The sequence below is a fragment of the Balaenoptera ricei genome, chromosome 1 (assembly GCF_028023285.1).
Source record: "Balaenoptera ricei isolate mBalRic1 chromosome 1, mBalRic1.hap2, whole genome shotgun sequence".
In the NCBI taxonomy this organism is placed as follows: domain Eukaryota; kingdom Metazoa; phylum Chordata; class Mammalia; order Artiodactyla; family Balaenopteridae; genus Balaenoptera; species Balaenoptera ricei.
The window spans coordinates 168659703-168675410 of NC_082639.1; the positions used below are offsets into that span (position 1 = coordinate 168659703).

Consider the following 15708-nt stretch of genomic DNA (forward strand, 5'->3'; position numbering starts at 1 on the left):
ACTGAATATTAGTAAATTATTTTATTTAAGGAATCTAGAACCAGTTAGTGTGTAATACATGGATACATTTAAGTTACTTCTTGACTACAGGACTTGTCTATACAAATGAAATGCTCTTTTCAATAGAACTAACGTATTATAAACACTTCTTCATTTATTGAAAGCATCACACTCAGCAGTGTGCAGTGCTCTGTGCATTTGTTCCCAGCCTTTAATTTGAGAATGAGCCACCTGAGGATCTTGTTAAAATATAGATTCTGATTCATTAGGTCTGGGGTGGGGCCTGAGATTCTGCATTTCTGACAAGCTCCCAGGATGCTAATGCTACTTCTCTGGGGATGACACTCAGAGTAACAAGGCTGTAAGGAATAGAAAATATCCAGAACAAAATTAACAATGAATGTGTTTAGATTTCTCTGTTTTCACTGGCTTCAATTCTTTAATTTGCTAATTTACTTTTGATGCCAGGGATATTTCATATCAATTTATTAAATTTTATTTAAGCATATGTTAAGATTAATTATTTTATTTTATAATAACTCTTCTGAACTTATAATGTTAAACATCGTTTAATTACATTACTTTTTAAGTTGGAGAGGTTGATGTAAGACTGGCGGGCTGTAGTTAGCTCTGATACTCATTTAGCAATGTGACCTTAGGCAAGTTACTCAACTCCCTGAGCCTATTTCAAATATTTGCTTTTAGAAATCAGAGTTTATTCTTCAAATCACCACTAGTGAAACCAGGCGGGGTGATCTGGAACCACAACGTTAGAAGTAAAACCATCATACAATAATTTGAGTAATATCAGCAGAAGAATGCTAACTAACAATAGAGGAAAACTTATCTATTTCGTTTGATTGGTCGTGTTCTTTTTTGTTAGTTTTAAGTTTTTAATTGGTTCTGAAGATACTGCTTTTTGGAATGATGGTCCTTTTTTTTCTAATAGATATGAAGGCATTTTTGCACATAAGTTCTGTGCAAAAACTTTGCACTTAAAATTTGTTCTTCATCCTGGCATTACCTATTCACCATCTTTACAGTGAACTGATAAGCACCTAATTTTCATGAGTCAGTGGCATGTGGTGTTGATAAGCTGAATACCAATTTCAAAATACTTTATTTTTTAAAATTTAGTTGCTTTAAACCTTGGTTTTCAGTATTTATTTTTATGCAAATAGTAAAAGAAACATTGTTTCCTGTTTTTAGAATCAAGTCACTTGGAACAGCAACTTGAAGAAGCTAATTCTGTGAGGCGAGAACTAGATGATGCTTTTAGACAAATCAAGGCTTATGAAAAACAAATCAAAACATTACAACAAGAAAGGGAAGAATTAAATAAGGTAAAAGTACATAGATAGATTGTTAAAGCCTTTTCTGAATTCTTAATCTTGTTTAATTTGTATATTGAAAGCATTCATAAGGAATTACAATAATATACGGTATACTTTGTCTGTAAAAAGATGGTTTAAAAATTTAAGAATTATTTTGGTGTATGACATTTGATGAATGGCTAGTTATGAAGAAACTTCTAAATTTTCGAGGCTTCAAAGTTCAGAATCTTTTGTTCTTTTGGAGTGTTAATAATCAAAGGACTTGATTGAAAGTAAATGTTATTGAAAAAGAAATATTATGAAGAAGTGAGAGAATAGTAAAAATCTGTTTATTGTCTATGGAAAAATGAAAACTACAGGCATATTTTCATCGTGACTTGCTAATGTGAACATTCTTTAAAGATTATGATAGAAAATTTCTTTAATTCTTTAATCATTTTTTTAGATGTCAGTTTATCTTTCAAAGCATGGATGAATAAGCTGAAGTTACTTTCATAAGAACTTTGTGAACATGTAACTATTACTATAAACATCAACAAAATTAATTAATAGCTAGGACACAGTAACACAGTCCAATAGGATATATAATATTCGAGCACTAGAGAAAAATACTTTACTTAAGTGATATGCTGTGTGTACTTTGCATTTCATTAACAAATTTTAGAATGTTGGAATTAATACTATCCAATGCAAAAAAGAAATGAGTGGTTTATGGCATAGTATAAATTGTATTCAATGGTGTTGTATATAATTCATTAATAAAACAGATGAAGTCCTTCTGGGGAAGACTTATAAGTCTTGCTGCCCATAAAGAAATGGAGGTAATTAAAAATAAAACAAATAACCTTTTGCTGATGAAGCTAATCAAAAAGATTAACAGAGAAAGCTATGAAGGTCAAAGTGAATTAGATTAGTATATTTTTACTTTTTTCTTGATGTGCTTTCAAGCAGTGTTTTGTATAGATTCATTTATATTCATGGTCAATTTAATAATATTTGGAATTTGTAACAGAGGTCCTATTTGTTTTAATAATATTATATTAATGGTTACTGTTATGTATTTAAAGGTAGGATTACTCAAACAAACTTGGTTAACATAATAAGGATGAGCATCTGATATCTAGATTTATAGTAACAGGTACTTGGCCAATTTTTAATAAGTTTTAATATTAAAAATCCTTTCAGTATATTTTGAGAAGAGGGTAGTGCTGAAATGAAACACATCATATTGATAAAGAATTTTAAATGATTTGCCTGATATCCTACAGGCAGCAGATATTCTTTTTAAGATTCTTTTCATTTGATGCATATAAAAAGTAAATGTAACATTATATAAGTTTTGACGCAAATAATAAAATGAACCTAACATCCAACTTAAGAAATAGAGCATTACCTATTTTGTGACATAGCCCTGGGTAGTCATTTCCTATTCCTTTCTCATCACTTCCCCAACAATAGTAATCACTGTTCTGAATTTTATGTTAATCATTCCCTTACTTAAAAAATTTTTATCACATATTAGTGTATCTCTAAACAGTATACTAGTGTTAGCTTTTTTTGAGCTTTGTAAAATGGTATATGCAATCTTTTGCAATTTGCTTTTTTCACTCAAGATTGTTTCTAAGATTCGTCTATATAGCCGTTGCTCATTCATTTAGTTGCTATAAAATACACCATTATGTCAACACTCACAATTTGCTTATCTAATTTTTTGTTTGCTGACATTTAGGTTGCTTATAATTAATAGCTACTATAAATGATGCTGCTGTGATCATTCTTGAACATATATCCAGACACAAACACGAATAGAATAATTGGGTCATACGCAATAGAAATACTGTATTTTTTATGATGATGTCAAAGCATTTTCCACTGCTTGTACCAATTTATGCTCCTACCGGTAGTGTACAGGAGTTTTTATATTCAACAGTACTTCATATTACTAGATATATTATTTTTGGCCAACCTAATCTAAGTTGACATTTGAGGTCTAAAATGATGTTTTAGTATGGTCTTAATCTGCATTCTCTAATTACTAATGAGGCTGAGTATCCTCACACATGTCCATTTATCATTTATCTTTCTTCTTTTGTGAAATACTTCTTAATATACTTTATACATTTTTCTGTTGGGTTGTTTGTCTTTTCCTTATTGGTTTGTAAGAATTTTCTGGACATGCTAATCTTTTATCGATTATGTATGTTACAGATATCTCCCAGCTAGTGGCTTGTCTTTTCATTTTGTTTATGGGAGCTTTTGACTAACAAAAGTTTTTAGTCTTAATGTAGTCAAATTCATCAGTCTACATTTTTATGATTATTGCATTTGCTGGCTTATGTAAGAAATCTGAGGTAAAAAACAATTCTCCTAAATTTTTATCTTGAAGTTTTTAAGTTTGGTTTTCATATTTAAATTTTTAATGCATCAGAAAATTATTTTTGTGTATCATATGAAATAAGGATCCAATTTCACTTTTTCCCATATGGCTAGCCAGTTGTTCATTTACTAAATAGGCCCTCCTTCCCTTAGTGATGTGCAGTGTCACCTCTGTCAGATATTAAATTTCCACTTATGCATGGGTCTATATCTCAACTCTCTATTCCTTGAAAACTGTGATGGGATTTTGATTAAAATTGCATTAAATCCATAGAGCAATTTCAGGAGAATTGACATCATTATAACATTGAGTCTTTATATTCTTATCCATGTTTATTAATATCATTCTAAATGCACACAAGATTTCAAGAGCAAGGAAAGATTATTACGATTTACATTCAGAAAAGCAAAACAAAACAAAAACCACGTGGCTTTCCTGTATGCCCCTTCTTACCCTTTAGGGCAACACAATGAGAGCTGGTTGGATAAAACCATACACATATGGAGACTGTATGGTAGAGAAAGAGCCCTGAAATAGTGAATCAGGGTGTTTACAGAGAGGAGAGAGGCAGATGCTTCCTGCTTCCCCTCTATCTCTACCCACCTTTCTGCGGGTCTCCCTGGAAACCTAAAGAGAAGGATCTAAGACCCTTCGGAATATAAATAAGTCACTCCGGTGGAAAGATGTGTCCAAGTCTCCAGCTCTATAAAGAGATTATCTCCTTGGTACAGGCTCTTATCTCTCTCTCCAACCCTCCTTGAAATGTAAACACAAAAGTCCAGGAGTTAAATCTCTTTGGAGTTTTCTCACTACGTATCTAAATTAGTCATAAATTACTTTACAAGGCTTGCTTTTAACCCATGTTCCAAGTTTCAGTAAAATTTGCTTAGAAAGGCCTAACTGTACAAAAACATAAAATTATTTTCCCTGCAGTCCCACAGTCTTTTTATCCACAAACATGGTATATCTCTCTGTATCTTTAAAGTATTTTAAAATGTTTCTCCATAAAATTCTATACAGGTCTTGTTTGCCTTTCCTTTAATTTATGATTGTAAGTTTTCATATTTTAAATGATACCTTTAAAATTATGCTTTCTTACTGATTCTGTTTTAGCAACATTGCTAAACTCTTATTAATTGTAATAATATATTTGAGATTCTTTAAGGTTTTATGAAATGACAGGTTTTTTTCTTTGTCTTTTGATTTTATTTTTTTTTTTTTTACTTTTCTTTCTTTCCTTGTCTTACTGTATAAGCTAGGACCTCAAATACAACATTCAATAGAAGTGATGATAGCAGGCATCCTTATCTTATTCCTGATTTCTAAGAAAATAATAATGTTTTCTGTAAGTTTTAGGTAAATACTTTTTATCAGGTTAAGAAAATTATCTTCTATTCCTATTTTGCTAATCGTTTTTATTAAAAATGGGTATTGACTTTATTAAATGTGCTTTTTTGGCACAGTATTGCAAAAAATTTCTAGAAATTTGTTAATATCTATTGATGGAATTATGTGATTGTTCTCCTTTAATAAATTGGTTTGGGGCTTCTGTGGTGGCACAGTGGTTAAGAATCCTCCTGCCAATGCAGAGGACACGGGTTCGAGCCCTGGCCCGGGAAGATCCCACATGCCGCGGAGCAACTAAGCCCGTGCGCCACAACTGCTGAGCCTGTGCTCTAGAGCCCGTGAGCCACAACTACTGAAGCCTAGAGCCTAGAGCCCATGCTCCGCAACAAGAGAAGCCACCTCAATGAGAAGCCCACGCACCTCAATGAAGAGTAGCCCCCGCTCGCCTCAACTAGAGAAAGCCCACGCCCAGCAACAAAGACCCAACTCAGCCAAAAATAAATAAAAATAAATTGGTTTGATGACTTACATTTATAAACTTTTCCTAACGTTAAACCGTTTTTACTTTTCTGAGTTAAAACTGAATTGCCCATGTATTGTCTCCTAAATATTAATATGATAATATAGGTAACAGTTACGTTGCATCTGTTCTAATAGTACTGCTTTAAGTGCTTTACATTTATTAGCTCATTTAATCTTTTAAAGAACCCTGTGATTTACGTATTAGTAGTAGCAGCAGCGGCGGCAGCAGCAGCGGTAGTAGTAGTGTTTTTATTTTATAAATGGTGAGATCCCACACAGAGAAGTTAGGTACATTTGCTCAAGATCATAGGGCTAGAAAGTGGGGGAACTGGAATTTCAACACAGGGAGTTGAGTTCCAGAGTTCATGTTTACCCACTTCAGATATCACTGACCTGATTTGCTAATGTCTTTGGGTTTTTTAAGGATTTTTTATTTGTTTTCTTCAATGAGATTGGCTTTTTCTTTTTTTTTCCTCTTTCTGGACTTTTTCTTTCTCTCTTTTTTTTTTTTTTTCCTTTGGTATCAAGATTATACTGGTCTTATAGAGTTAGCTGAGTAGCACTGCCTCTTTTTCTGTTCTCTAGAAAAGTTTGTATAAGAAGAATGTTTTGTTCCTCGAAACACATTGGAGGAATCATCTGTAAAACCATCTGAGTCTGGAGACTTTTTCCGACTGGGGGGATGGGGAATTTTTGTTAGCTATTGATTTAGTTACTTTAATTGTTATAGGACTATTTAGGCATTCTATTTCTTCTTGAAACAGTTTTGCTAAATTTATTTTTATAGGAATTTGCTCATTAAGTTGAAAAATTTGTTGGCATAAAATTTTTCATTGCATCCTTTTACCTTTTTTGATTTCTCCTAGATTTGTAGTTATAACCTCTCCTTCTTTCTTCATATTATTTCTTTGTGCATTTATTCTTGTTCCCTTGTTTGACCTCACCAGATATTTAGTGAGATCAAAGAACAAGCTTTTGGCTTTGTTGATCTTCATTATTCTCATGTTTCCTTTTCATTAATTTATGTTCTTTATTATCATCATATCATATTGGGGGAAGCGGTTAATGCATTGTTCTCTCTAACTTTTTAGGTGGAATTTCACTGAATTTCAACTTTTCTTTAGTTTCAGTATAAGTATTTCAGGCTCTAAATTTCCCCCTGTGTATATACAATACCTTTTTACTGCATCCCCAAGTTTTAGTCTTTACTAAACATTTTTATTGTTTTGTGTATTTAAAATTTTTTTGGTTCTAAATATTTTAATACCCTTTATGATTTTTCTCCTTGATCTGTGAGTTATTATGGAATTTAGCCTTATTATCTTTTATTTCTATCTTAATGGTAATATTATTAAAGAACTTGATCTGTATGATATCTGTTCTTTGAAATCTTCTGAGAATTACTGCATGATCTAGACCTTTTCATTTTTAAATATTCAATATATGCTTAAGAAGAATGTGTTTCCCAATGTTGGATGCAAGCTTCTAAATATACATGAAGGTTATTAATTGAGCTTTTCAAATCTTCTTTATAGTCACTATTTTTTTAACTGCTTGGTTTATCTATTAATGATTGAGAAATTGGATTTTCTCATGATGATGTATTCACCAGTTTTTCTGTGAAGTTCTAGCGATTTTTTTTTTCTAATATATTTTGAGTCTATCTTATGGAATTTACAAAAATTTAGAGTGGAATTTCTTTCTAGTGAATAGAATTTTATCATTGCTATAATAATGCTTTTTCTATTTAAGTCTAGATTTTGTTTCATAATTTGGTATAACAAACTGCATTTAACTGGTGAACTTATTCCTTTTGTACTTATTTTGATTACTAATCTATATGGACATGTTTCTACCACTTTTTGTTTTCTGTTTGTCATGCATTTTCTATGCTTATCTTTATCTGCTTTCTCACTCTTTCTTTTTTTCTAAATGGAGTATAGTTGATTTACAATGTTGTATTACTTAGTGCTGTACAGCAAAGTGAATCAGTTATACGTATCCCCATATCCACTCTTTTTTAGATTCTTTTCCCATATAGGTCATTAGAGAGCATTGACCAGAGTTCCCTGTGCTATACAGTAGGTCCTTATTAGTTTTCTGTTTTATGTATAGTAGTGTGTGTATGTCAGTCCCAGTCTCCCACTTATCCCTCCCCACTTCCCCGCTGGTAACCATAAGATTGTTTTCTACATCTGTAACTCTGTTTCTGTTTTGTAACTAAGTGCATTGGTACCATTGTTTTAGATTCCACATATAAGCAATATCATATGACATGTCCTTCTCTGTCTGACTTACTTCGCTTAGTATGACAGTCTCTGGGTCCAACCATGTTGCTACAAATGGCATTATTTCATTCTTTTTATGGCTGAGTTTGCTCTTTTTTTTAATTGTGGCAAAATATATATAACATAAAATTTACTACCCTAATCATTTTTATGTTTATAATTGAGTAGTGTAAGGTACATCACATTGTTGTGAAACCAATCTCCAGAATTCTTTTCATCTTGAAAATTTTTTTCTTGATTTTTAATCGAGGTTTTTGTTTTCTTGTTCTCATTTTGCTCACTACTCATTCTAGCAGTTTCTAGTAGTATTGAATTTTTTGTATATTTAACAAAGTCTAAATTTAATATCTTTTTTTAAAATTTAATATTGGGTTGGCCAAAAAGTGCCTTCGGTTTTTAAGTAAAAATAAAAGAGTTAGTTTTCATTTTCACCAAGAACTTAATTGAACAACGTATTGACCCTTTTATCCCACTACCTTCTGCCATTTTTCAGGCAACTTCATAATTCCATCTTCCCAAAACTTTTTATCTTTTTGAGCAAAGAACTCTTCCAGGTGCCTTTTACAGTCTTCCAGGGAACTGAAATTTTTTCCATTAAGAGAATTTTGTGAGGACTGAAATAAATGGAAATCTGAAGGTGCAATGTCTGGTGAATACGGCAGATGAATTAGACTTCCCAGCCAAGCTGTAACAGTTTTTGCCTGGTCATCAAAGAAACATGTGGTCTTGTGTTACCCTGATGGAAGGTTATGCGGTTTCTGTTGACTAATTCCGGATGTTTTTCGTTGAGTGCTGCTTTCAATTGGTCTAATGGGAGCAGTACTTGTTGGAATTAATTGTTTGGTTTTCCGGAAGGAGCTCGTAATAGAGGACTCCCTTCCAATCCCACCATATACACAACATCACCTTCTTTGGATGAAGCCCATTCTTTGGTGTGGTTGGTGGTGGTTCGTGTCACTTGCCCCACGATCTCTTCTTTTCCACATTGTTGTACAGCATCCACTTTTCATCGCTCATCGCAATTTGCTTTAAAAACGGTATGTTTTCATTATGTTTAAGCAGAGAATCGCATGCAGAAATACGGTCAAGAAGGTTTTTTTTGCTTAACTTATGTGGAACCCAAACATCAAAGCAATTCACATAACCAAGCTGGTGCAAATGATTTTCAACGCTTGATTTGGATATTTTGAGTATGTCGGCTATCTGTCATGTGGTATAACATTGATTGTTCTCAATTAATGTCTCAATTTGATCACTATCAACTTCAGCTGTTCTACCTGACTGTGGAACATCGTCCAGCAAGAAATCTCCAGCATGAAACCTCGCAAACCACTTTTGACACGTTCAATCAATCACAGCACCTTCTCCATACACTGCACAAATCTTTCTTTTGTGTTTCAGTTGAGTTTTTACCTTTCTTGAAATAATAAAGCATAATATGCTGAAAATGTTGCTTTTTTCTTCCATCTTCAGTATTAAAATGGCTACACAAAAATTCACCAGTTTTGATAAGTTTTTTTTTAACTGTATACTGTTATGACAGGTGTCACAAGAAAATCTAACAAGATTGTTTGGAATGAAGTTAAAGACAACTAAGCGCTACTAGAGCCATCTTACGGGAAAAACCGAATGAACCTTTTGGCCAACCTAGTATCTTAAACTGTTGCTCCCAAACACTTTGAGGACCTTTAACTCTATTGCTTCTTCCCAACTACTGTGCTTTTTTGGACCAATATGTTAGTTATGTCCTTTTTGTTTACTGTACAAATGAGACAATAATACAGTCTTATACACAAGTTTGCTTACATTCATATTTGTGTTTACCAATTTCTTAGCCCTCCACTTCTCTTTCATTAGACCTTCCTTCTAAGATCATTTTTCATTTTCCTGAAATAAATATTTAGAGGTTCCTTTAAGTTCAGATCTGGTTGTGGTAAGCTCTGTCAATTTGTGTTTGTATGAATCTCATTATTTTTTAGCCTCATACTTCAAAAGTAATTTTTCTGTGTGTACAATTTTAATTATTATCTCTTTAAAAATATGTCCTCCTGTTACTATTGTTACTTCTTAGATTTCTGCTCTAATTATCTTATTTTTTCCTTTTTGAGGATGGGGAATAGGTGATTTGTGTTTTTTTCCCCTCTGACTTCTTTTTTTTTTTAATTTTTATTTAATGTTATATATTTTATTTTTTAGTTTCTGGGTTTGAGTTTCTTCATATTTTTCTTCATAAAGGTAGAGCTTTCTATATTGGTGGATTCATGTTTTTAATGTTAATACTTACGTTTTTTCATTTCTAAATGCTCTATACAATGTTTTGTAAACAGTTTTTCGTAGTCTTTTTGCCTCATCATTTTAAATAGTCTTTTGTCATTTTCCTATTTTTATGATTTCCTTTTATTCAAACATTACATGTATAGCAATCTTATCAGTATCTGATAGTTCTAATATCCAGATACCATTGGGGTTTATTTTTATTGTTTATAATGTTTGCTTGTGGTTGTTTGTCCTTTGGGTGTTTGGGAAATCTATGGTTGTGAGCTCGTATTTGTATGCTCTTAAAAAAAAAACAAAAAACATAGATATCATTGAGACTCTTTTCCTCAAAGAAGGTTTGCATTTCCTTTTGCTGGGAGGCAGATGGTTCTACTGACCCAAGTCTACTTCAGCTCTTTCTAAGTTTCTCACTTTAATTAGCTTTTCTCTTTGCTGCTGGCCCAAGAGTTAGTCTCCACATCAAATATAACCCTTGTTTTTATCATTTGTAATTGTGGTGGCCCCCAAGCTGTAAGCTTATTCAGCTTTCTGCTTTGCGGAGAACTGCTTGTCTCTTTCTTGGTATGCACTCCTGACGCTGCGGTATTGAGCGTAAAAAAGGAAAATGGCTTGCGGCCAGTTTCGTTCCAGGTGCCTGCTCTGGATCTAAGAGCCCCTGGTTGTTCCCCAGAAGAAGGACGTGCTGCCCTGAGGGGGAAGTCTGTATCTCCAAAGAATGGCCCATAAGGCATGCTGACGCATAGATAGTGATGCATAGATAGTGATGCATAGATAGTGATGCATAGATAGTGACACATAGATAGTGGCGCATAGATAATGGTGCATAGATAGTGGCGACAGAATTATGTGGAAATACAAGGTTTGCTGATTTGTTGTCTGGTATTCGTTCCGTACTAAACCTATATATACATTCATGCTCTTTGAATAAACTAGCCTTGCAACCATCAGTTGTCTTGGCCCTTCTGACCCCATACTGGTGCTTTTCAGTTCCTTACCCCTCACCTCCAGGAACTTCTAGCTTTCTGCAGCCGGTCTGCGGCATGTAATCATTTGATATAATTTTTTAAAATCTCACAGATATCCATTAAATTTCACAAAATCTTTGTCTTTACCATTGTATCTTGTATTCCTATACCTTTATTTATTTATTTATTTATTTATTGAAAGTAAGGTACTGGAAGGTTAAATCAGTTGTTCCTTTGCAGTTAGCATGTTAGCATAAGGAATTGAGAATATGGACAGAGCACCGTGTTCCTAGTATCTGTTCAAAAGTAGTTCATTTCTTTTAATTTTGTTCTGAGGTGAATAATTTTGGCTCTTCTTGACTTCATGATAAATATTTTGATGGCCAAATTTGGTCCCTAGGTTGCAGAATTGGTAACTTATATTCTTTTTACAAAACTGTAGGAACTAGTCCAGGCTAGTGAGCGATTAAAAAACCAATCCAAAGAGCTGAAAGACGCACACTGTCAGAGGAAACTGGCCATGCAGGAATTCATGGAGATCAATGAGCGGCTAACAGAATTGCACACCCAAAAACAGAAACTTGCTCGCCATGTCCGAGATAAGGAAGAAGAGGTGGACCTGGTGATGCAAAAAGTTGAAAGCTTAAGGCAAGAACTGCGCAGAACAGAAAGAGCCAAAAAAGAGGTTAGTAGTCAGGCAAATTTGTAGTGCCCATGGGGTAGTGATTAAAGCTGCTTTTTCAGACTAGTGAAATAATATATATTTCATTCTTTAATTTTTGAAAAGTTTTTTCTTTTTAGTTTGGTAATATGATTTAATATGAATTTCAACATTTGAGTTATCTATCTATTGCAAGGTAAATTCCCCTGGGGAAACATTTTATTGGAGAAACAATTATAACCATGAAATCTGCTTTTTTCATTTTATTTTAAAGCTGGAAGTTCGTACAGAAGCTGTAGCTGCTGAAGCATCTAAAGACAGGAAATTGCGCGAACAGAGCGAGCACTATTCTAAGCAACTGGAAAATGAATTAGAGGGACTGAAGGTATCGTTTGATTTCATATTTATGAAGTTGAATTAATTTTCTCCTCTTTCTGCTTAACAGGACTATGTTATGTTCTCTTTTTGGTGTAGAGTAAAAACTAGCTATCCTTCAAACATAGTATTCTTAATTCTCATTCTTATCAATAGGAAGCTGGTGTAGACTTCTTAATCACGCTGTAAGGAAAGGGAAGGCTGTATTTAGTGGGGAGAAGAAATCTTTCAGGAAGGAGTTAAACTATTTATGAAGGGCTGCATACCTTGACAAGATAGATTGGTAATCTCATGGGAGGCATGGTTAGATGTCCAGATCCTCTGTCTTGTTAAGTGACTTAGGAGAGGCTCAGAGGTAGCTTTGCAGATACTTCGGTTAAGTGGGATGAGATGATAATTGGCCTGGGTTTAACCATCTCAGCAGAAGTGCTTAGCAAGGGAAATCTTTGTGCCAACTCTAGAGTTGGACTATCTGGTTTTAAAGCCTAGCCTCATCAGTTACCAGCTGTGTAATGCTGGACAAAACATTTAATCTCTTTGGACCTTAATTTCTCATTTGTAAAACCCTATCTCATTGGTTTCATGTAAGGAGTACATGTATATGTATGTAAGCTGCCGTATCGTAAGTGGTCAGTAACTATTAGCTATAATAATAATATTATATATGTCAAAGTGAGAGAATTAGGATTAATTGATGTCGTATTTCTATAACACTAAATTATAATCTGAATATGATATCTGCCTTTTCTTGACTCTACCCTTTGCATATCCCGATTCCTCTGCATTGTCTGCCAGCCACCACCTCCACACGCTCCTTGTGTGCCTAGTCTAGTATCTTATTCATCCAGCAAATATAAGAATGAAGTCGAATGTCATCTCAGGAAGTCGAAATATTCCTTATTCTCTGCTGCTATATAATTTTGTTAATAACTTTACAATAGCTCTTATTATAATTATTTATTCACAAAATGTCTCCCCACCTAAACTGTGACTTAGCTTATTGAGAACATAGACTGGTATATTATTTGTTTTGTTTTGATTAATCATGATTGCACAGTCTTGGTTAGCTTTCCAAAATAGAGATGTTTCTTCTATAAATAATCTATGCTTCTAGAGCAGGATTAGTGTATAGAAGTCATTACATTACCGTCTCAAATAACTTTCAGTCAGGGACTACTTTGTTTCCAGCACTATCTTAGGTGATTTTGGTAAACAAAAGAATCACAAAGTGCAAACTGGAGGAAATCTTAGAGATTATTTGCATTTGAGGAAAGCAAAACTCAGATGAGTTTAGGATTTTATAGTCTTAAATGATAGAGTACAATTTAAACCCAGGTTTTCTAATTCTCAGTACCATTCTGTCCACTAGTTTGATTTTTATTTTCTTCTGTAACAAACACTGCTCATTGAAAACTTGAGTCACATGTGTTTACCTACATATTAGACACTCACAATCTCTTGCATCATTTACAGATTTGGGAAATTTGGGATAATAATAAAACTACCCAATAAATTAGTTAATGCATTTAAAATGCTTAGCCCATGGCCTGGCACAAAGTAAAGGCTCAATAACTGTTAGCTATTATTATTATCGTACTATCATTTCTTTAGGATATTTTCTAAAAGTGGAATTTCTTGATTTAAAGGTATACACATGTAAATTTTGAAACTTATTTTGGCCCCTTTAAAAGGTTGTAGGAATCTTTACTTCATTAAGAATACTCTTCAATAGAATTGAAGAGAAAAAAAGTTCTTGAATATAAGTTAGAAACTTTAATACCCCACTTCCGAAAATGTATAGAACATATAGACAGAAGATAAATAAGCATATAGATGTCTTGATCAACAATATAACCAACTAGAACTAACAGATACATATATAGAACCCTCCACCCAACAACAGCAGAATACATATTCTTCTCAAGTGCAATTGATACATTCTCCAGAATAAACCAGATGTTAGACCACAAAATAAATCTCAATAAATGTAAAAAGATTGAGATCACACAAAGTATCTACTCCAATCACAATGGAATGAAGCTAGAAATCAATAGCATAAGGAAAACTGGAATGCTAAAAAAAATGTGGAAATGAAATAAGACACTCTTAACCGATCAGTGGGTCAATGAAGAAATCACAAGGCAAATTAGAAAATACCTATAGATTAATCAAATGAAAATACTACATGGGATGCAATGGAGGCAGTGCTCAGAGACAAATTTATAGCTGTCAATGCCTATATTAAAAGGGAAGAAAGATCTCAAATCAGTAACCTAACTTTATATCTTACAGAACTAGAAAAAAGGAGCAAAGGAAACAAAGCTAGCAGATGGAAGGAAATAATAAGGATTAGAGCAGTGTTCAATCAAATGAGAACAGAATAATAATAATAAAGGGAATGAAACCAAAGTTGATTCTTTGAGAGATCAACAAAATGGACAAACCTTTAGCTAGACTGACAGAGAGAGGGAGGAAGGGAAGAAACAAATAACTAACATCAGAAATGAAAGTGGATATTAATACCTATCATCAGAAAGCAAAAGGATTATAAAAGAATACTATAAACAACTCTATACCAACAAAATAAATAATCTAGATGAAATGGACAGATCAAGAAGCACACACATTACCTAAATGCAAGACAAAATAGAAAGTCTCAACAGACTTACAACAGGCAAAGAGATTGAATGGGTAATAAGAAACCTCCTGACAAAGAAAAGCCCAGGACCGGATGGCTTCACTAGTGAACTGAACCAAATTTTTAAGGAAGAATTAACACCAATTCCTCTTAAACTCTTCCACAGAATACAAGAATAGGGAACACTTCCTAACTCATTCCATAAGGCCAGCATTGCCGTAATACCAAAGCCATATGAATAATATCACAAGAAAAGGAAATTACAGACCAGTATTCCTAACGAATATAGACGTATGAATTCTTAACAAAACACCAGCAAACCAAATCCAAAGCCATATTAAAAGGATTATAAACCATGGCAAAGTGGGGTTTATCCCAGGAATGCAAGGGTGGTTGAATGTAAGAAAATAAATCAATGTAATACATCACATTAAAAGAACCAAAGGGAGGGGGGAACCACATGATCATCTTAATTGATACACATAAGTCATTTCACAAAATTCAACATCCTTTCATGATAAAAACTCTCAGAAAACTAGGAATAGAAGGGAATATACTCAACATGATCAAAGGCATTTATGAAAAACCCATCGCTAACATCATACTCAATGGTGAATGACTGAAAATTTTTTCCCTGAGTTTAGGAATGAGACAAGGATGCCCATTTTCACCACTGCAATTAACATTATGCTGGCAGTTCTAGCCAAAGGAATTAGATAAGAAAAGGAAATAGAAGGCATCCAAACTGGAAAAGAAGAAGTAAAACTATCTCTATTTGCAGATCACAGGATCCTATATTTAAACACTCCAAAGAATGCTACCAGTTTCCAATCCAGTATATAAGAACTTCAGAAGTCACCACTTTGTTCTAACAACAAGTAAAAAGCTGAACAAATTGAAAAATCAACAACTCTTCTTAGATCT

At 33.4% G+C, this 15708-nt stretch overlaps 1 protein-coding gene across 1 annotated transcript in view; it reads left to right on the forward strand.

The window, feature by feature from the left end:
• Positions 1-15708, forward strand: part of LOC132372632 (serine/threonine-protein kinase MRCK alpha-like) — a 128528-nt gene that overhangs the window by 6747 nt on the left and 106073 nt on the right. The window contains exons 2-4 of the mRNA XM_059934747.1: positions 1210-1343; positions 11553-11795; positions 12046-12156. Coding sequence (XP_059790730.1) covers positions 1210-1343; positions 11553-11795; positions 12046-12156 — 488 coding nt within the window. The remainder of the gene's footprint in view (positions 1-1209; positions 1344-11552; positions 11796-12045; positions 12157-15708) is intronic.